General features: G+C 44.7%; 1 protein-coding gene across 3 annotated transcripts in view; it reads left to right on the top strand.

Moving 5' to 3' along the window:
• Positions 1–20,929, top strand: part of LOC135907093 (AP-5 complex subunit mu-1-like) — a 206,472-nt gene that overhangs the window by 59,314 nt on the left and 126,229 nt on the right. For all 3 annotated transcript variants that reach the window (XM_065438762.2, XM_065438763.2, XM_065438764.2), the window contains one exon: positions 12,152–12,232. In XM_065438762.2, coding sequence (XP_065294834.2) covers positions 12,152–12,232 — 81 coding nt within the window. The remainder of the gene's footprint in view (positions 1–12,151; positions 12,233–20,929) is intronic.

The raw sequence follows: 20,929 nt of genomic DNA, 5'->3' as shown, positions 1-20,929 counted from the left end.
CATTCGAGGTAATATTTTTTTTTTTGTTGGTTTCGGACTTTAGGGGGTTGGCTTACAGTTGGGGGTCGGCCTGGCCTAGATTCGAGTAAATATGGTAACTAGAATGAGGGAAGCAAAGTGTGACACCTGAATGCTGTGGTCCACCAGGTTGTGTCCTCCACATGCGGCAGGCAGCTTCGTAAGGCCTTAGGCCTGATGAGTCGCTAGCCTGACAACAACCAGCATCCAAAAACAACACTCAAGATATCCGCAAAACAGGCAGCTGTGAGGATAAATTAACTCTGTAAGGTGGCACTGCCCTGCCTTGTGTATACAGCATCCAAGTTGATGGCAGCCATAGTCCCTGATAGTGTTGGAGTGCCCTGTGCCAGACTGCAATATTAGACAGGCCGTAGTGGCACCTGTGGCCCGTGGCTACACGTGGCTTTCAGTCAAAGAAATAGAAGAAGCTATTTACCTAAGAAACTTGGGACTTCCCAGGAGACTTCCGTACTCACTCGCTTCAGGCTTGCCAATGCTCTGCGGTTGCTAAGCCTTGTTCTCCCAGGATGCAGATCATGTGGCTCTTGCCAAATGTTCTTGAAGAACACTTGCAAAAAAGGCTTAGCATTTTTAAAAGCTCAAACACACTACAGCAACCATCGCATCGCTTAAGAAAGCATGCCACCAACGTTAGCTATCAAAATCAATGCTTGGTTTATGCTTCAGTTCAAACAAAGGTTGCCTCTAATCGAGCAAAACTGTCAAAACTATCGTCCGATACCCCAATATGCCACATTGGGCGCCAGATCTGGGGTCTCACATGTGCTCTTGGGCCAAAGAAATGACAACACAGTAGTGCAAACAATCAAAAGAGATTTATTGCACCTTTCATACACTAATGCCTGCTAGCCAAATTAGTACCCATGGAACATGCCGATGGGCACATGACAAATCGAGGAAGCTCGACTCACCGTGACTGGATGGCAAGCAGATATGTTCGGCCCCATGCTGGACACCATAGCCTTATTCTTTGGTGCAAAGTAACACGAATGGTGTCACATTCGAACGGTCGAGTTTGTCCATCCCGATGACCCACTCCAAAGCTTCTCTTGGGACAGTCCTGCAAGGTGGGTCGACGCACGCACAGAACATTCGTGCCGCTCACAGGCCTCAAGACAAAGAGCAAGACCCTACTCCCTTTCGCGCTCCAGTAACCCCTCCAAAAGGTGGCATTAGCAGTGCAACACTCACGCCATCTCTCCTAACATGCTGTATCTACACTCTAAGGATTGGGGGCTCAGTCCCATCGCTCGTAATCAGTTGTCAAGATTGGAGTCGGGCATGAATTAGAAGGTAGCTGGCCCATGTCGTCGTCCAACTTATCCACGCTGAGGATGTTGAAGGAAAGGACTGCTTCTCATCGAGAATGAGGAATATGGGTTTATTTACAGTATCTACATAAGGACGTGTTGTATCTACATAAATCATGTTGCAAGATTCTCTCCACATCTGGCGGACACGTCGGCCTCGATTTGAGAACTTCTATGCAAGTGGACAGCTTGGTTGCGGGGGCCAACTCAGCCAGCAACCTTCGAAAAAATAAAATGTATGCTTTCTTTCAAAACCTGCATGGCCTGCTATCACCCAACTCACCCAGCAGTAGTCTGTTGATGTAAGTTTTTTGGGTTCAGAGCGGTCCTGATGCAAGGTGCAAAAGATGGCCTGTGGTCTTGGCTTCACGCTCACTCATGAAGACTGAGCAGAGATTCAGCCAGACAGAAAAAGAGGCCTTGGCTGTCATGTGGGCCATGCAGCGCTTTGATGAATTTCCCCATTTCGTCATTGAAGCAGGCCTTCAACCACTAGCAACACTACTCGGTGACATGGAGGTGGATATTCTACCACATGGGATACAGCGCCTGCGATTTAAGCTGATGCGCTATAAGTTCAAGGTACTGTACATTCCAGGCAACTGATAGTTACTGTTGACATATTGTTAAGGGTTCTGCTTACCTCTTCGGATGCTCCAAATGCTGCAATTGTTTCTCTTGAAAGGTACATGCAAGTGGTTGTGGAAGCTGTTGGTGAGAGCGTGCCCATTTACTTGGAAACAATGAGAAGGCATCAAGCGTCTGATGGCATCTGCTCTAGCTTGGTCAAGTTCTGCTACTAGGGTTGGCTGTCTAAGACAAAACTACCTGTACACTTGGCAAGCTACTGGAAACACCATGGTGAACTTTCGGTTGCCTGCTCACTTCTGCTGGAAAGGGGTTGTTCATGCGGCCCTTCAAGCAGAGGTCTTACGATTGGTTCATGAAAGTTATCTCGGAGTGAGAGGATCATGAGTCATCTCGGTCATCTGAGGTGAGAGCCGACGAGTTGGTGTGGTGGCCTGGAATAAGCTGCAGAATCAAGGAAGTGGTTGAAAACTGCGGACAATGCACAACTGTGAGACAGCAGAGAGTGGAACGCATGATGCCGGACAGCTACCCCAGAGCTCCCATGGCAACAAGAGGGGGCAGACATCTTTCATTTTGAATGTTGGGACTTCCTATTAGTAGTTGACTACTATTCAAGGTTTCCGGAAGTAGTGACTCTGTGTGGAACATCAAGCAAATTAGTCATTACTGCATTAAAGAGCATTGTGGCCTGTTTTAGTGTGCCCAAAATTCTTCGGAACGACAACAGACCATAGTTTTTGTCAAAAGAATTTGTAGGTTTGGCATCGACGTATGGCTTTACTCATGGCATGAGTAGCCCTGCTTTCCCTCAGTCAAATGGGAAAATGGGACATGCAGTGTGAATGGTGAAGGAACTGTGGAGGAGGAACATTGACCGTCACATGGCTCTGCCTGTGTAGAGGGACACTCCCTGCTCAGCAGGAATAAGTCCACCTCAGCTTTTTATGACTGTGCACCTGTTTGCCAAAAGTTTGTTACCATCTAACTTCTGAAACTGCCTGACCATGGGGCCTTCGAAGGGCGGGACAAAGCTGCTAGGTGCAGGCAGACCATGAACTACAACCACCACCACCACTGTGCTTGATCGCTACCAGGTCCACGACCTAGCATCTGTCTGGGTGACATATGCCCGGTATGCTGCTTGTGTGCAGAGTCATGGTCAGCGTCCACAACGCTACGTGGTGGAAATGCTAAATGGTGCAATTCAGCGGAACTGTCATCTGCTTGTTCCCTTCGCTGATCGCAGCAGGTCACCTGGTTCAAGGGGGCCATCGGCAGTGCCGCAGACAGTGCAGACAGCTGACTGTGCGGGAGATATCTCGTTCTGAGCCTGGTGGTATGGTTTCTCCGGAGGCTCCCGGGGAAAGTGTGCCTTGCCTGCCAGGCGCAGACTATTTGGGGACGGTGCACACCGGGACTCCGGGCCACTGTTCTTGGTACACTCCATCGGGTCGACGCATTGTTACACCAGAGAGACTGGAGTGATAGTCTCTTTTTTTTTCCGGGTGCATGGGTGTGTTTCTTGTATATTTGGTTTTGCAGTATAGTCGAGCATCCTTTTGTGCCACGTGCTTGAACACGGGCAACCGTGTGGTACAGTAAGTCTTTATAGTCTTTGAATAGTAGCTTGGAAGTGGCAAGACTAATAGCTATTAGTGGTTTTACTGTGTGTGCTTTGGTATTAGGAATATTGCTTTGGTAGGAAAGTGAAAGCGTGGATGCGTGGTTGAACGCATGTGAACATGTGTCATACATTAAGTCTGTGCGGCATTGATTGCTTTTAAGACATTGGTGAGAATTAGCGGCATCTTAAGGATTTAGATTCTGTGCATATCGGTTTTTGCTAGAAGGCATGTGCTCTGAAAGCTTCAGTATTTGCATTAGAAAAAGCAGTGCAATACATGGCAAGAAAGCCACGAAAGTGTGCAGTGTGCAGGGGGTCCCTAAAGGCAAATGAGGGGATGGATGAGAATGGAGAGGGAATCAAGTCAATCAGCAGACACTGTGATGTCAATGCTAGGATGAAGAAAATGGAGGCTTTCCAGGATGAACTTGTCAAACAAGTCAAAGAGCTAAAAAATCAGCTAGAGATGGAGCGTTATGCACGGAAGGTGTGGAAAAAAGACTTCAAACTCCACAAGCAATTATGGAGAGAGTGAAAGGTGATAAAAGAGTGCCACTAGGGACATTTCCAGGGCGGACACTGGGTTCTGTCATGGAGCGAGCAATAGCAAAGCTAATGGAAAATGCCCACATGCACAATTTTGTCATAGTAGCAGGTGGGCTAAATGATATCCTAAACAGGAAAGGGACAGGCAAGTTTGGTTGTAGCTTTTTTTTTTTTTTCATGGAAGTGCAGAAAGCGATGAAAGGAATGAAATTGGGCATCTACTTAAGAATGTTTGGTTTGTGCAAACCGCTTGGCATGCCTTTAAACGTCGTTGGTGTTGCATTCAACAGATGGTAAGCGCGATCATCATTAACTAGACTTGGCATACGACATATCACTGCGACAAGTTCAGGGTGCGATCATTACATGGAAAAGAAAAAAAAATCGAATTTTGACAACAAAATTAATGGGTGCGATCATTACACGAGTGCAATCATTATGCGAGTAAATACGGTATCTTAGACGAAGACGGAAACAAACTGGAATGGGAAGTGGCATTAAATTACATGCGAAAAATAGCAGCTGAATCTTTCCAAGGGAATGACAAGGTTGTATTTGAAGAAAAAAAGAGCATAGAAGAGAACCAGATAGAAAGGGAGCTGGTGTTGACAAATTTCAACTGGAAGAGAGCTGAAGCGAAAATTCCTGAGCACATAGCCACAGGGCTAGACGAGTTTCCCGTTAGGCAGAATAATGAACTAGGACAAAAAAGTATGAAGCTCTGGTGAAAGCAGTGTAAAAAACTTTAAAAGAAAAATACCAGGCAGTTGTAGACAAAGTGGAATGAATATAATTTGTAAAGCTCAGTCGGAGAAAGATAGAATTCAATCGTGTAGACCGTTGACCATTGCATCGGTAATATCAGAGTCCTTCCATGTTTTTCTGGTCACGAAACTCCACCGTCACGCTATGGGAGAAAATCATATGCTGCCCAAAGGTGCCGCGACGCGGTGCCACTGTGCTAGAGAGGGCATTGTTTGGTACCGAAACGCGTGCGCAGTGCGAGGCGAGCTGAGTGATCGGGTGCATTCTGTGCATGTGCTGCGCTATTTTTCGAGTGCTGGGCTGTTTAGTTGAAGTGGCGGGGTGGGAAAACGCTGCCGAACACATGTTGCAAGTAACAGCTGATGAAGTAAAATGGTAGTATCTCTAACAAGCCATTTAAAAAAAAAATTGCTGTATTTGTGATGTGGCTACTTGTGTTCGTTTGATAGTTGTTTTGCCATGTGTTATGAAACGCTTATGCTTTACACTTTCTTGTTTATAGAAAGAATCAATTATGCATTCTGTATTTATTGCCATTCATTTGCCGGTGTTTGTTTCCTGCCCCCCAATGCATATCTCTCACGTTTGATGTTCTTTATTTATGCTTATTATATCAGTGTCATGCTTTTAACAAACTTCTTGCATTGTGAATGGTGGACCATTCGTGACCGGACGCCTCTTTGTGCTGTGTGTATTTCGCTGCGCTTATTTTACATGATAAATAAATGATCATGCTTGTACGTTGTTTTTGCACCAACACATTCTATTTCTTTTCTTAATCGAATTATAAAGTTTTTAACATATTGTAAATAGTTGCGCATTAAGAACCAAATACCTAGTCTTGTCATTTCTGCGTCGAAACCATGAGCAGCGTGAATAAGTGCTGGACTTACTGACGCTTCTAAATGACTGCTTGCTAGGGCAATTGCCTAATTACAATACAGCTAGTTTCAACTGTGCAGGTCCTAACACGTCACGTTCGCCTTAATCTGTTGCTAAAATATGCACTGAAGACACTTAGTAGCGAAGTTTGTCTTGCATTAAATCCTACCTAAATCTAATTCAGAAATGGCATCGCTTTGCAGAGAAATCTTAAGCGCATGGAGCAGCTCAATTTCCCTTTCTTTGTCATTAAGTATTCTACGGTAGCAGCTCTTTGCAATAAAAATTTCATTCCTTTAATCTCCTTATAAGAGACTGCCCACAGTCAGAGTCCTTCTCTGCCACAGTTTAAAAGAAAGTTAACAGCTGTGCTCGGCGAATAATCTGGCGCTATGCGCCACGGAGAGTTGGCGCTTACTTACTGGTAACTGGGGGTGACAGCCGATATGTTTGCATCTGGTGATAAGTGGGACCACTGGCACTTTATTGCGAATGCGCGGTGTTTAATTTCAGGCAAATATTAAAAAGCGGAGCCCCACTGAAGTGGTGAGGCGAACGGCGATGATGTAGAAATCTGGACCGAGACCACCCGGCCGTGTACAGCGGACGCATTTCGCTGGGGGTGAAATGCAAAACACCAGTTTATTTAAATTTAGGTGCATTTTAAAGACATTTAGTAGCGAAGTTTGTCTTGCATTAATCCTACCTAGATGTCATACAGAAATGGCATCGCTTTGCAGACCTTTAGGTGCGTTTAAAGACATTTAGTAGCGAAGTTTATCTTGCATTAATCCTTCCTAAATCTCATTCAGACATTTATTTACGTTTATTTAAATTTAGATGCATTTTAAAGGATCCCAGGTGGTCAAAATTAATCCCGAGTCCCCCACTACGGCGTGCCTCATAATCGTATGGCTCTTAAAATCCCAGATTTTTGTTATTTCTTTTTTTGTCTGAGACCGCCGAAAGCTCCATGTTATGTGCGGCTTTTTTTTTGTCCCGGGCGCTCGTATCATGGCAGAAAATGCTCTGAGGCAGTAATTTAACCACATTCAATGTTAGAAATAGTTACGTGAAACTAAAGCAACGGTTGAGGAAGTTGAGAAAGGTAGAATACCGAGGCTGCCCCACACACAACCATAGCAGCGGGTGCTGGCTCTATATGAAACAGGCGGAAGTTTCGTGACCAGAAAAAGAATGGAAGGACTCTGGTAATATACAGGTTAGCAATGCAGGCAATCAAATTAAAGCTGCAAGCATGGGCAGAGAATATTGGTATTTTGGGAGACCTTCAGAATGGCTTGAGAATAGGTAGGCATCTGGATAATAACTTATTTGTACTTACTCAGTGTATTGAAATATCAAGAGCAGAAAGCAGACCGTTATATGTGGCCATTTAGACATTACAGGAACATATGACAACGTAGACCGCAACATTTTGTGGGATATTCTGGAAAGGCAAGGCTTAGGTGATTGTCTATAGCTTTTGAGAGAGATTTACCTAGAAAATACCATTTGCGTTGAGTGGGAAGGGAAAAGGAGCGAGGAAAAAGTTGATATCAACAAGGGACTGAGGCAGGGGTGCCCTTTATCCCCACTGCTGTTTATGATGTACATGGTGAGGATGGAGAGGGTGCTAGAAGGAAGTAATATCGGTTTTAATCTCTCATACAAACAGGCGGGTAGAGTAGTAGAGCAGCAGCTTCCTGGTTTGTTTTATGTGGACGACATTGTGTTGCTAGCTAACAAGCAAAGTGATTTGCAACGTCTGGCTAATATCTGTGGAGAGGAAGGCGAGAATTTAGGTTTGAAATCTAGCATCATAATATCGAGTGTTACGGTATTCAATGAAAACAGTGAACAGACAGCTAATACAAGGCCAGGAAATGCCTCGGTTAAAGAATATAAATACCTTGGTATATGGATAAACAAAGGCGATAGATAGCTGGAAACACAGGAAAAAAAAATAACAGTGAATGGAAAGAGAAATGCAGCCATAATGAAGCATAGAGCACTATGGGGACACTAAACCTATACACAAGCATCTTTACAGCGGAAGCATACGCTATACTCTCGGCTATTAAACACATCAGGCTCACAAACATCGTTAAGGCTGTTCTCTTCACAGACTCATTAAGTGTCGTGAAAGCACTAATTAGTTTACAAAAACATAAGAATTCCGTTTTGAATGAGCTGTATAACTTATTGTGCACCCTATATATGTTTAATCAAGTGATTGTCATATGCTGGGTACCCGGTCACAAAGGTATAAAAGGGAATGAAGCAGCTGACGAAAGCTCTACATCAGTAACTTTAGCGACAGAGATGGAAATATTCCCACCCCTACCACAGACCTAAAGCCTCTTCTACTCCGTAAATTAAGGAATGATTGGCAAGGCAAGTGGGATACACAAATAATGAATAAGCTTCACATAATAAAACCAAAACTGGGGAACTGGATAAGTGGGAAAACAGCACATTACAAGGAAGTAATTCTTTGCCGATTAAGGATAGGCCACACATACGGTACTCACTCTTATCTCTTGACTGGAGGCAATCCCCCGACTTGTGGTAAGTGCGGCAATAGTCTGACATTACTCCATATTCTTATTCAGTGCCCTGCAATAGAAACAGAGAGGAAAAAGTATTTTCCTTCTGCATATCGTGAAAACACACCTCTTTACCCTGCATTGTTTCTTAGCGATGAACCGCTTTTTAACATAAAATTAGTCTTACAGTTTTTATTGGAAACAGATGCTCTCAAAATCATTTGGATGGGTAATTTTTAGCACACGAGTAACAGCCCTTCTAATAAAAGGGCTCTCTTGAGGTTCTACTATCACTGTTATGTGTTGTCTTGTTCCATCACGTTTTTTAACGAAACCCAATTGCCGTTGTCCATGCCCTAATCAGTGTCATCATTTTAGTACCTATTTATTTTATGCCATTTACAGCGACAGTTTCTAGGCCTTTTTGCAGCCATGTCACATTTACCATGATGAATCCACTGTTCACTGCATTCACAATACATCGCTAAAATTACCTTTTGGCATGGCGCTGTTTGGTCATACTTGGCCCTTGCGCCATTAAACACCACATATCATCATCAATGGCTGACGCTACTTATCATTTATCCATTTTGTTATTCTGTTGGTCAATATAAAATATGCCATAATAAAGTGAGCGTATATACGCTTGCAAGGATGTGACATGCGGTGCTGCTTTGTTCACTACGCTGTCTGCATTGCATTAACATTTCGACTGGTCCTGCGGACCCGGACGAACCTTGTACTGACAGAGGCTTACCAGCCCAATGCGGCACCATTCTGTGAATCGTGGCGCTTGGGTGCAGTGTTTGCAATCCCCGTACCAGACCGACGTCGGGGAGCACTCGTAGTGTCAAAGTGCGCTACCACGTCAGCCAGGGCAGCCCCTCCGAAGCGTGCTTGGCCCTCCTTTCGCTCTGAAAACAAAGTGATACACCTGCTTGGCCGGCATTGAGCAAGAGGGGGCTTCATGGGGCACCTGATATGGGGCACTGGGCAAGTCTCTGCAACGAATGTATCGAATATTCCAAGAATCGAAAAGTAGATATTTGATTAGCAAATTGAATTATTTGAATGTTTACTACTCGGTTTGATTTGGTAATTATTTGAGTATTCGCACGCCCCTACATATTAGCAATTACCCACCAACCACAAGATACGTTGCCAATAATAGCAATAAAGTCGCCGATCATCTCTAAAACGTGCATGCAGCACCATCAATTTTTTGTTTGCAATGTCTATGCTCAGCCAACTAGTCTAACTATAAAACAGTGAGCTGGGTGAGTTGGTAGGTTAATATTGTAGAAAACAGTGCAAAAGGAACAATGGGCAAAAGAATCGTACAGGTGGAATTTAAAAGAAAGAATGAGATCCGTGTTGTCTGATTTTCTTGTCCTCTGTTTTTTATGCACTGTTCTTTTCCTTAAATATTCGCCCAACTTGGCACCCTTGTTTACGATATCTTGTTGTACTGCACAAGATCTTCTAATATGCCCCAAATTCACCGTATTGTTACAGCACATATACACACACAAAAACGCCAAGAAAAAACATGATGGAGTGCTGACCACGACTAGGCAAAGGTCAAAAGCCTCCAAAAAAAGGTTTCTACATCGAGGTAACACTTTTCGACCTTTGTCTATTCATGCTCACCACTCTGCCCTGTGTCTTCTCGTTTTTTTTTTATGTGCTGTAACAATATGAAGAATGCATGAACAACTAGCCTGGCAGCAAACATTATTGACGTCCCAAATGCCTTTGGTGCTAAGTTTCATTAGTTTTTATTTCTTTTAAGTTCTGAGTAGGCTTGTGCAAATAATCAATATTTCCAGATATTCGATCAAATATTGTGATATTTCATATTTGGTTTGGCTTTAATTGTATTATTTAAAGTTTACTATGTACTCACATATATGAATATATGTATTTTTTCATGGATAAGCTGCACCCCAAATTACAACCCCCTGGAAAGAGGAGGAGGAATAAACTTTTTTCAGAAAGTGAGCTGATGGTGGAGTCATATGATGTGGGGGGCATCCCTAGTCCAGGATGCCATGGGCCTGAGCTGATAGCTTGTCTCACCAGACAGTGCTGGTCTTCAGGGCTCAGGCTTGTCAGCTGTGCCTCCCACTGCTAACAGTTGGTCCAGTTATGTGTGGTGTCAGTGGGTTGTGCCCACACTCCCATACCATGTGGTAGAGGGTATTAGGCACAGAGCAGAAGGTGCATTTGTAAGTGTAACTCAAAGGATACATTGCGTGCAGCAGGGTGCAATGCGGGAGTGTGCCGGTCTGTAGTTTGCGGAAGATCACCGCCTCTTCTCTAGTCAGCTTGGAATGTGAGGCCTGGAATGCCCTCCTACCCAGTCTGTAGTGGCTTAGGATGTCGCTATATGTGGGACATCATTGTGCAGGTCTACCGGGGCTCGTGAACCCGGTGGCATAGCCTGGAGAATGTGATCTTGAGCTACAGTGTGAGGCAATGTAGTATATATTTGTTGAAGATTGTCCAGTGCCTTGAAGATGCTCAAGGCTTCTTTCAAAATGCAGCCCTTTTGGTAATTTATATGCGCTGTTTGTGAGTTCGTGATCACTGTGACGTTATCTTCCTCTTGCTTGCCCATCGTGGTCGCCAGAGCAGTGCATATAGTCCACTAAAGTAACTGCATACAATGGCCAAATCTTTGTAAAAACAGTCTCCATTCACAAATGCACGAATCACGTATAGTGTATCTTTGGCCAGCTGCTCTGTTCCCCCACTTCTATGGCAACAATGATGACAGAAAATTTTACATTGAGAATGGTTTCTTGGCAACACAGCTCGCACTGCCGTAAGACTGCAGCCCAAGTCAAAATTCACATATAACCTACATATTGATGTTACTGTTAAATTTCTAAAATTTTTGGTGCTTGTTATACGTGCAGAAATACGATAAATTTTAAAATATATGATCGGCAGCTTCAGTTTTAGTGAACAAGTGGCATTGCAATGCTCATAGCCAGGACAAGCAAAGACGAATTTGTTTACAGTCCCCTTCTGATTTCTTCACCTGCTCGATTATTGAAAGGTATTATTCAGTGTCCATACAGTTTCCCAAAGAGCTGTATGGCTGTTCTGGGTAGATTTGCATCGATGCATCACTACACCATAACCTTAGTGGCTGACACCCGGCAAAACAGTGCTGGTAAAGCCTAACAACCAAGGAAGGTGTGGCAGTGAATGGCAAAGGTTGCGGAAAGTTTGTCGCTCATTGGTGATTGGGCCCCAGATGATTTGTGCAAGCTGTTTGACTTGAGGACCACAGAAGTTGCATCTGCCAAGTTTATCTGTGCACTTGTGATAGCTCGAGTGTAGACAAAAAGGATCAAGCTGAATTTGTGCAACAAAGCTTGAACTGCAGGCGTCGTGCAGTCAAGGTAGCACTTGACAGTATTGCGACGATGCACAATGGATGGATGTGAAACACTGCTGCGGCCACCGGAAAATATAACGGCTTAAGCACAACAGTGAACGAGAACCTGTAAATAAATTTTCTGGGCTGCTGGAGTTGTTGTTTGACAACTCCAGCAGGCTGACAACTCGTCAACGTGTTTTCTTTTTTAAAAGAACCCACTTTTGTTAGCTTTTCATTGAACATGCGGCTTTTATGTCAAGATTTTATGCAAATCTCATTGCTATTCGAACTGTTCGGTTCGAAATTATTTGGCACCATTTGCTATCTGCTTCAACTTCACTTTCAGAAAATATATATTTGCACTTGCCTAGTTCTGAGGGAGCCAGTGCTGTGGGGTGCACTGGGGACACCAGCTGTTCCATCACCCTCACAAGCATTTCTTTCTTTGAAGGTGCCTGCGTGGAGGCCAACAGCATTCCATGGGAAAGCAGTGTTGCGGGTACAGCTTCGAGAGGTTGTTCACTCCACACAGGTGAGCACAACGTATTATATGGTGAGCGCCAAATGCAGACTTCGCTAATTTCACGTGCGCATAATCACCATTGTTGCTTTTCATCTTCATCTTCATTCTAGGTTGTTTGTGAATTTTGCAAATTAATCATTGGGTTGGTCGTTCTCTGTCAAGTGGTGAAGTTGCTCTTTGGTCCCCATGTCCTCTTCATCTTAAAGGGGCCCTGCAACGCATCATGGAAAGCTTGTTGAGCGGCACCGATGACATTGCCTTGATGCGGTGATTTTGTGTAAAACCTCGTAAATTGAAATGTCACGGGGCAAAAAAGAAAAAGTCAGAATTAACTGATTGTAAAATTATCAATGATATCAGGAAAAAAAAATAAACAGATGCTTTTACCGTAAAAACTGGAATATAGGTCGAACTTTTTTTCAAAAAACCATCGCGAAAAGTCGACCCTCGACTTATATACCGGACATTGGCGGAAAAACTACGGAAGTCTTGCAACAATGGGCGGATGAAGTAAACAGCCGCCATCGCCATCAGCAGCAGTGCGGAGCGCGGTGTGGCGACATTGTGGCACCGGCACTTTGCGGTTCCACTGTCGCAAAGTTATATTAAATAAAGGCTGCATTTTCATTTTGTTTCAATATGAGCCGAAGACGACGTCAATTCACCGTCGCCTTCAAGAAAAAGGCTATTGAGTACGCGGAAGCCCACGGCAACCTGGCGGCACAGCGCGAACTTGGAGTATCCGAAAAGAGCATTCGGTAGTGGCGGAGGCAAAAGCAACGTATTACAACTTGCAGCAACCAAAAGAAAACGTCATTTCGTGGCCGTATCGCAGCGGACTGCAGAACTGTAAGGCAAGGTTGCGGAGTCCGTCCGAGAGCTGTGTGTAAGATCGCTGCCTGTTGTCGAATGCATTCGTTTGAAAGCGGTTGAGATCGTACGCGCCAATGGACTGGGCAGCGAGAAGCACTCGTCATCCGACTCTGATCAAAGGTGTTGCTCTGATTCGGAGTAGCGCTTGCGGACTTCGTGCCCTTCTGTGTACTGTACACCCGACAAATTTTTAACAGTATCACGCGACCGTCGACCTGCGTGGTTGTCAGCACCTTATCACGGCATGGAGCGGCGAAATAGCGAGTGCGCGTATCTCGTTTGTTTCGCTGCTCAGCGCCGTTAATACGGTGTTGACAACATGCGGGTCGATGGTCGCGCGATACTGCTAAAAACTTGGCCAGGTGCACATGCGAGCAGCATTTAAATAAATACTGTCACCATTGTGCAACCCGCTGAGTCGCATTTGTTTCTAGGTAAGGGTGTCATGTCTTTCGGTACTCTTGCCACTGAAACATATTTTTTTCATTTTTAGGATTCGTTAGTTGGGAGATCGACCTATATTCCGGTCCGACCTATAGTCCGGTTTTTATGGTATTTAATGAACAAATGAGCAAATCATCTTTCAGCTTTCTACAAAAGCAGCATGGAAACTGCAATTATCTTCATTTCGTGACTGATTAGGGCTTGCATTGGCGAAGGCCTCACAACCTTCGCAGCATGGCCATGGCATGCGTCTTCATCTGAGACATGCTTTTCACTATTTCGCACACATCCAGATTATTTTTTCGCCAGTGAGCTGGTCACAAACAGATTGTCTGTCTGTCGCGATATAGTGGCTGCTCTTCATCATTGACAGCTTTGCACCAAGTTAAAACGGAGGTGCTGTTTGCTGTGACAACTGCAGAAGAAACCGCAGTCTCTATCGACGTGATCGTGGATGGCGACCACAGTTTTGAAGGCACACTGCCGACCTGTGCACCGAGTCAAAATGAAACTACTGTTTGCCGCAACCGCTGCGGCTGAAACTGTGGCTACCATTGACATGATGAAGGATGGCGACTATGTAGTTATGAATGCGTGTGGCCGACGTGTGTTCCGAGTCTAATTGAAACTACTGTTTGCCGCAACTGCTGTGGCCGAAACTGTAGCCGCCATTGACACGATCAAGGATGGCGACTACGCAGTTATGAATGCATGTTGCCGACGTGTGCACCAAGTCAAAATGAAACTTCTGTTTGCCGCAAACGATGCGAAAGAAACCATGGTGGCTATCGACAGGATCATAGATGGCAACTATGCAGTTATGAAGGCACATGGCCAACATGGTGTTATGGGCAGCGGTGAATGCAAGAATAAAGGCACAAATAGGCACGAAGCATTCTGGTGTTGCTGTCATTCACGTATGATTTGCGCTGATGATAATGGCGATTTGGTTGGACACTAGCACCGTTCTTGCCCTTCTGTGTCGCACGTTTGCAGAGCTCCGGGCTCACTGAGCTCAGAGATTTGTTTTAATTAATCAATGTGCGGCAAAATATGCTTGATTTAACGAGAGTTTCATTGCAACAAAGAATGCATATGCCTTCCGGGACCAGAAGACGATTCGTAATGATCGGATTTTTCAAAATTAATGAGGTTTTACTGTAATAACACTAGACAGAATGCAATCTCAAAGAGTGATGCTGTGATCATTTGTTAAAATGGTAGCGTGTGATTTATGTTTGCCTACTATTGGACGCACTGCAAAAAAAGACTGTGGCATGATGTACAATCATTTCAAGTATCATACAGCCATAGGTGAGGTTTTGCAACCATGGGAACAACGCATCAGAGTAAGCTCTTGTAACTGTGAAAGGGACACCGTATCCTCCGAGATCGGACCACACGCTGCCCAGTTGTGGACTCCCATAGAAACGGCAAGCTGGGCAGACTAGGCAACCATCGTGTGCCCACTTGCACTAATGCCCTGCTGCTATTAGCACCGTCCTATGATGTCATAGGAGAGTGAAATGTAGCATTAGAGCTGTGAAAATTAGAGTTGAGGGAAACTCTAATTTTGAAATTTCTTTCACTGATAACTTGGGTTTATCTGTGTTATAATTCCTCTTGCTCTTTGATTTTTGAGACACTGAGAATAAATCTAGTGCACATGTGGCAGGTTGAAAAAAGTGTTGTAGCGCCCCTTAAAAGTGGCCCTAAAGAGAAACACCAAGTCAGTTTAGTCGGACGAAGTATTCCATAAAAACTCTATTTGTGTTGATTTTACACTGATAGGTGGGTTGTTAGAAGTGAGCACAAGTTCAAAGTTACATTTCTGAATTTCGGGCTGAAACTCCAGTGCTAGTGCGGGATGTCACGAATTTTCACTCTCCTTATTATGACCGTTTTCTTGTAGGTTGCACTAAATTATTTTTTTCTGAAGGAAATATTGCACTCAAAATTTTATACAATACATGAAAGCAAAGCACAATGAATCTGCTTTTCAGGCACACACCATTTATTTACGAGATTTGTGTAATGAAAAAATCAACAAATTGTCAAACACAAAACTTGTAAAGATATGTTTGTATCTAAATAGAAACAAATGCAAAAATATCTTTTTTATATGTACAAAGTGTTTCGCTGTCTACTTGCCACTAGCTGCAAAGAAATCAAAATTTTTCCTTGAAACCTACATGCGCTACAAAATTTTAACTGGAAGCCCTACAGATAGGCATGCCATGCAGAAAAGTAGTTCCTCAATGTAAAACATAGGAGAACTCTTGCAGTAAATTGTTGTTTTCTGCTGCTGTCGTAGCATTTCTTGCAGTTTGGGTATGTCTCCATGTTAGCTGAGTAGTGCTGAGTGGCTTTAGTTGGTGAAGAGGCACGAACTAGCGGTGCATCCTCAAGCTCTGGGTTGGTTTCCGTCGTCACTTGTAGGATCAAAGCCAGCTGAAAAGGCGGCGTCCTCTGATTGGCTGGTGCTTGAGCAATCTATAAAATCAGGTGCAGACACAGTGGTATCATGAGATCTGCGATGTCATGCTGCTTCTCTACATTTTCGCTTTCAACTTAGACAAGCACCCATGTGTCTTCAGAGCCCATTGAAAACTTGCCATGGAGTGTGAGAAAAACAAACTCTATAAGGAACAAAACCTTACTTTTCCTAACATACATCAGGTGGTGCAGTGTGTCCATGAGCTGCGAAAACGGCATTTGAAACTGTTGCTGGTACGCTAGCTGTGCTCAAGGGGCACGGTAGAAAAAGAGTTAAAGGTTTTTTATTCATACGTTGGAAGTTGCGCATCCATAAATGCTCCTGAAATTTGCTGAGTTCAGTCTTCAGGTTCTTTAGAATGTAACATACTTCAGCTTTGCCGTGAACAGTTAACTAGCCCCCCAGCAGAGGCCATCGGCGGCGTGGCCACCCATCTTTTGTTCTTGCATCTTTTTTTGGCTTGCCAAGCCTCCGATCAGAGTGTCCGTGGGTGTTTTTGGTATGTAGAAGAGCAATTTACTAATACAACATAAATTATTTTTCTCCTAGTTGTCACTTTGAGTCCTTCTGCCATTTATCTCGTACATCCACAAGAAGGTGGGGGCTAAGCAAGAGGTTCAAGTTAAACAAGGCAGTTTGCGAACACATCTTGCTTGTGAAATGAGCAGCCTCTTTGGCCAGACCCACATTGCCAGACAGTTTCTTGAGTTCCTTAAATGATCCTCACTGTGCTTGGGCATTGCAAACAAGCTAGCCTGATGCGTAGATCATGCTGTGGTCCTTGCTACATTGGCACCACATTGTACTTAAATGCATAAACACTTCTGTGCCGACCCAATGAGGAAACCTGTCCGTTCGTCTTTCACATAAGACAAGTCACTATAAATAATAAATAAATAAATGAAATATAAATAACCGCGCTTGTCCTGTGTCCTTTCACTCTGTCATTGTCTTGTTCCTGCTGTTCCCATTATGAATGTATACCAACTTGCACAACTTTCCACTCAATACACTATAAATGAATTGATGTATACAGTCGAGCCCACATATAACGGCCCCACTCAAGATGAACTTTCACTTAAAACGAACGAGAGCCATGTGACCGTCAAAAGATACATACAATCGCCGACCATTTATTCGGAACTCATGGGGACTGTTGAAATGTCCGTATAAACAGGTGTATGAAAAAGCAGATGAAAAAGAAAAAGAAATCCTTTATTTCCACGTACTTATTCAGGTGCGGCAGTAGTCTTGAAGAAATTGTGAATGCGCCGTTGCATGCTGTTCCGTTTACACGCAATCAGATAAGCCTGAATCACGGAGAGGGTCGTACGGTCACTATAGGCAGCTGAAAGCACAGTCACTGCTTGTACACAGTCTGCATGCGACGGCAGCGTAGCACATGGTGCATCACCTTCCATGTCGGAGTCATCGTCCGGCGGTGCAGCAGAAACCTGACGAATGATCTCGCTGTCGTCAAGTTCTGCGCATGTCAGTACAGCAGTGTCAGCACGTGTGAAACTGTCAAATGAGATGGTGTCCGGAATCGCAATGCAACCACTACGGAGGTCTCTGGAGAAAATTTTTGGTGTCAATAGAGAGCACATTGGAAGGCGACAAATTCTAGGGCTCCTGGCACCTGCTTGCCGACATTTCCCAGTGCAGTATGCGCGGGCACTGTCGGCGCCATTAGACACTTGACGCGATGTTTCCATATGCCGCATTGGATCACCGCAACCTTGACACAGCACACAAAGCAAACACCACCACGCTGTCATGCCGACACCAGTCGCACTAACAAAAAACGTGGCCTACTCGCAGTGTCATGCACGAAGTCTTGACATGGCTTACTAAGCTGAGACCGGAACTGCTGTAGCCACTCTATCAATCATACTACATCATATGACCTTCATACATCACTTGCTGCCTTCTTTGCTTTCTTTGTTATGTAACTTTTTTTTTTACCCCACTCCCCTCTGTAATATCTTGTGGTCTTGAGGGTATAATAAATGAAATGAAATGAAATGAAATCCAGGCAGAAACGATGATGATGAGTGGGGATTTGCAGTAGCGCCACTTTGTGGGGCAGCAAGGAGGCTCCGTTCAAAGCAAAAATGGTGTTCAGTAAGTTGAACCATGCATCGGTCAGAGTCGGTGCATGGTGCTCTCGATCGAGTTGGCTCAAGGAGTGTCCGAAAAATCAGATGAGAGGTTGCAAGGTGTCCGAACTTTCAGCAGTTGTTATACATTATGGTCTATGGGGAGAATGGCAGTGCCGCAAAGCAGACTGAATAATCGAGCATGTCCGGATTTTTGGAGTAAGAAAAATCAGTCGGCGACTAATTTAAATGGCATAAAATCGCACGTATAACGAACTTCTTTGAGTCCTGGATATCGGTTACAGCGAACGGATGGTGTAAACCCGCCACCGCAGTGTGAAATGACGATCTCCAACCCCTTTGTGCACGCACTCTGTTTCCCCAAGCCTCCTCGGAGGTGAACTATCCGTTTCATGCCTCTCTACCCTCTTCCCGCCATCACGCACTGCCCACGAGTGTCGGCGTGTTGCTTCGAAGATTGCCCTCCCGCCCATCCTCGCAACTCTGCTCCCCTCTCCTCACTCTTTTTTGCAACTCCCTAGCTATCGCCGCGCGCTACGGCGCCGGCTAAAGTTCAGAAGCTTTGTTTTCTGGCCGTTACCATGAAGCAGGCCTCTCTGCACTAGACTTTGCGTTCCTGCTAGATTTTCCTTACTTCTGCCCAAGCAATGGCTGGCTACATCGATTAAAAGTGCGGCAAAGTTTTTAAATCGATTGTTGGTGAGGCGGCTTCGGGAAGTGACCAAGACATTGCCACTTGGCTTGTAAGAAACCAAGCCATTACTGCAAGCTACATGGAGCACGACATGTATAACACAGATGAACCTGCATTATTTTATCAGATGCTGCTGGACAAGACGCATGCCATGAAAGGGGACTCGTGTGCTGGTGGTAAGCATAGTAAAGAGCGCCTTACAGTACTTCGGTGCGACCAGCACGTGCAATTTGTAATTGGAAAACCAAATAAGCTGCATTGCATTCGGAGCTGTGTACCTGTGCGCTACAGGCACAATACTAAGGCGCAGGTGACGTGCAATTTATTCGCAAAGTGGCTGGGCGAGTTTGACTGCAACATGGAGAGGCAAGGAAGGCGTGTGCTGCACGTCCTCAACAACTGCTCAGTGCACAATGTGCGAACTTCTCTGACATCAGTCACTCTACTTTTCCTGCCACCCAATACCACTTCAAAAGTGCAGCCGCTTGATTTGGGCATAATACGCGCATTTAAGGCATCGTATAGGTGCCACATTGTGGAGCGCTTGCCCATCGCTGTTGACCAGCCGGCCGCCAACTTGCCGCTTCGAGTTTCGCTGTATTCAGCTGTTGAGATGGCGAAGGTGGCCTAGGCGGAGCTGACAGCCATTTGCGTGCGGAACTGTTTCCGCAAGGTGAACTTCATCGACGCAGAGCCTGATGCCGAGCTTGATGTTTCTGAAGATGATCAGTCCGGCGGTGATTTGTGGCAACGCGTCATTGACTCCGACATGGGGGACTAATGACACTGGTTGGAATGAGTTTATTTCTGCTGATAGAGATGCTGATATTTTGGAACCATGCATGGACGAGGGCGTCGCTTGCAAAGTGTGGGTGGAGAGAAACGCAGAGGAATCAGATGACGTTGAAACTTCGGAGCCAGCACCCATAAGTGTGCCTGTAGCAGTGGGCTACATAGAGTGCCTCAGGCAACTTGTCTATGCCAATGACATAGGCGAAGAGCACGCTCCTGCATTTAATAAACTAGAGACCACTGTCATCGGATCTGCACTGCAGAAACAGATGAGCATCATGAACTTCTTTGCAAAGAAATAAATTTTGTGTTTTGATTAGCCACTTTTTCTTTTTTAGCTGTCGTCCACTTACTAAGAGCTTCGGGGTATGACAGACGGCGTGTAACGCTCAGGTTTGTTATAAGCAGGCTTGACTGTAAAACAAAACAAGTCTGAAATAAATATGTTGGCAATAGTGAGTTTCAAACCTACGACCCCATGCCCAGAAGACAAGTGTCTTACCCATTGGGCTAAACACCCACACTTGCAGAAGGTGAGTATATCTGAACCACATGAATGTGTTGTACCAGCGGTACAAAGCAAATTTCAAAGGAAAACAGTTTCTGTGAAGGCTTTGTTCAAAGATTTGGTGATGGTGGAATAAAAGCCATCTCTAGGACCACATGTAGAGCCGACTTGAAGCATTGTAGACGTGAGGAAAGTTCCAACTTCGCGAAAATATAATGCCAAACAAGCCACATCCCCCGATGCGTTTAGGTGGTCACGGGTCGTGCCTTCTGTTGGGGCGTTCCTCCACCGATCGAAATGCCACCGATCTCTCGTCTTTCTTGTATGTGTTGTTTCTTGGCGCAAAATCTTTTCAGTATGCGAATGTGAGAACATTGCTCGTGTGCAACACTTTGAAAACAGCTGAGAATTTAAACAAAAAGCTGGGCCATGTAGTCTTCACTTCCATAGCAGCCAGTGAACTTGCCAGCAGAGGCGACATCACAAGTCTCTCCTACAGTATTACAGGTGTCACGTGCAGTGGGCAAATAGCCAGCAGTAACATGTAAAAAGTTTGATTTTCTGTGGAGTACAGATTGCACAAAACTGTCACTTAAAAATGCTGTGTGCAGGAAAGGGGAGAAGGAAACAAAAGGAGACAGTGCGGATCACGCAAATGTGACATGCACTTTTGACTAGTAATAAAGTAATAATTTGCCATTTTTAGCATAAGCATTCAAAGTAAAAAAATTCTAATGTATACAAAATATGCACCTGGTTCCCAATCTTGTAAGTCAGG

The sequence above is a fragment of the Dermacentor albipictus genome, chromosome 7 (assembly GCF_038994185.2).
Source record: "Dermacentor albipictus isolate Rhodes 1998 colony chromosome 7, USDA_Dalb.pri_finalv2, whole genome shotgun sequence".
In the NCBI taxonomy this organism is placed as follows: Eukaryota; Metazoa; Arthropoda; class Arachnida; order Ixodida; family Ixodidae; genus Dermacentor; species Dermacentor albipictus.
This window is presented reverse-complemented; position numbering and strand designations above follow the sequence as displayed.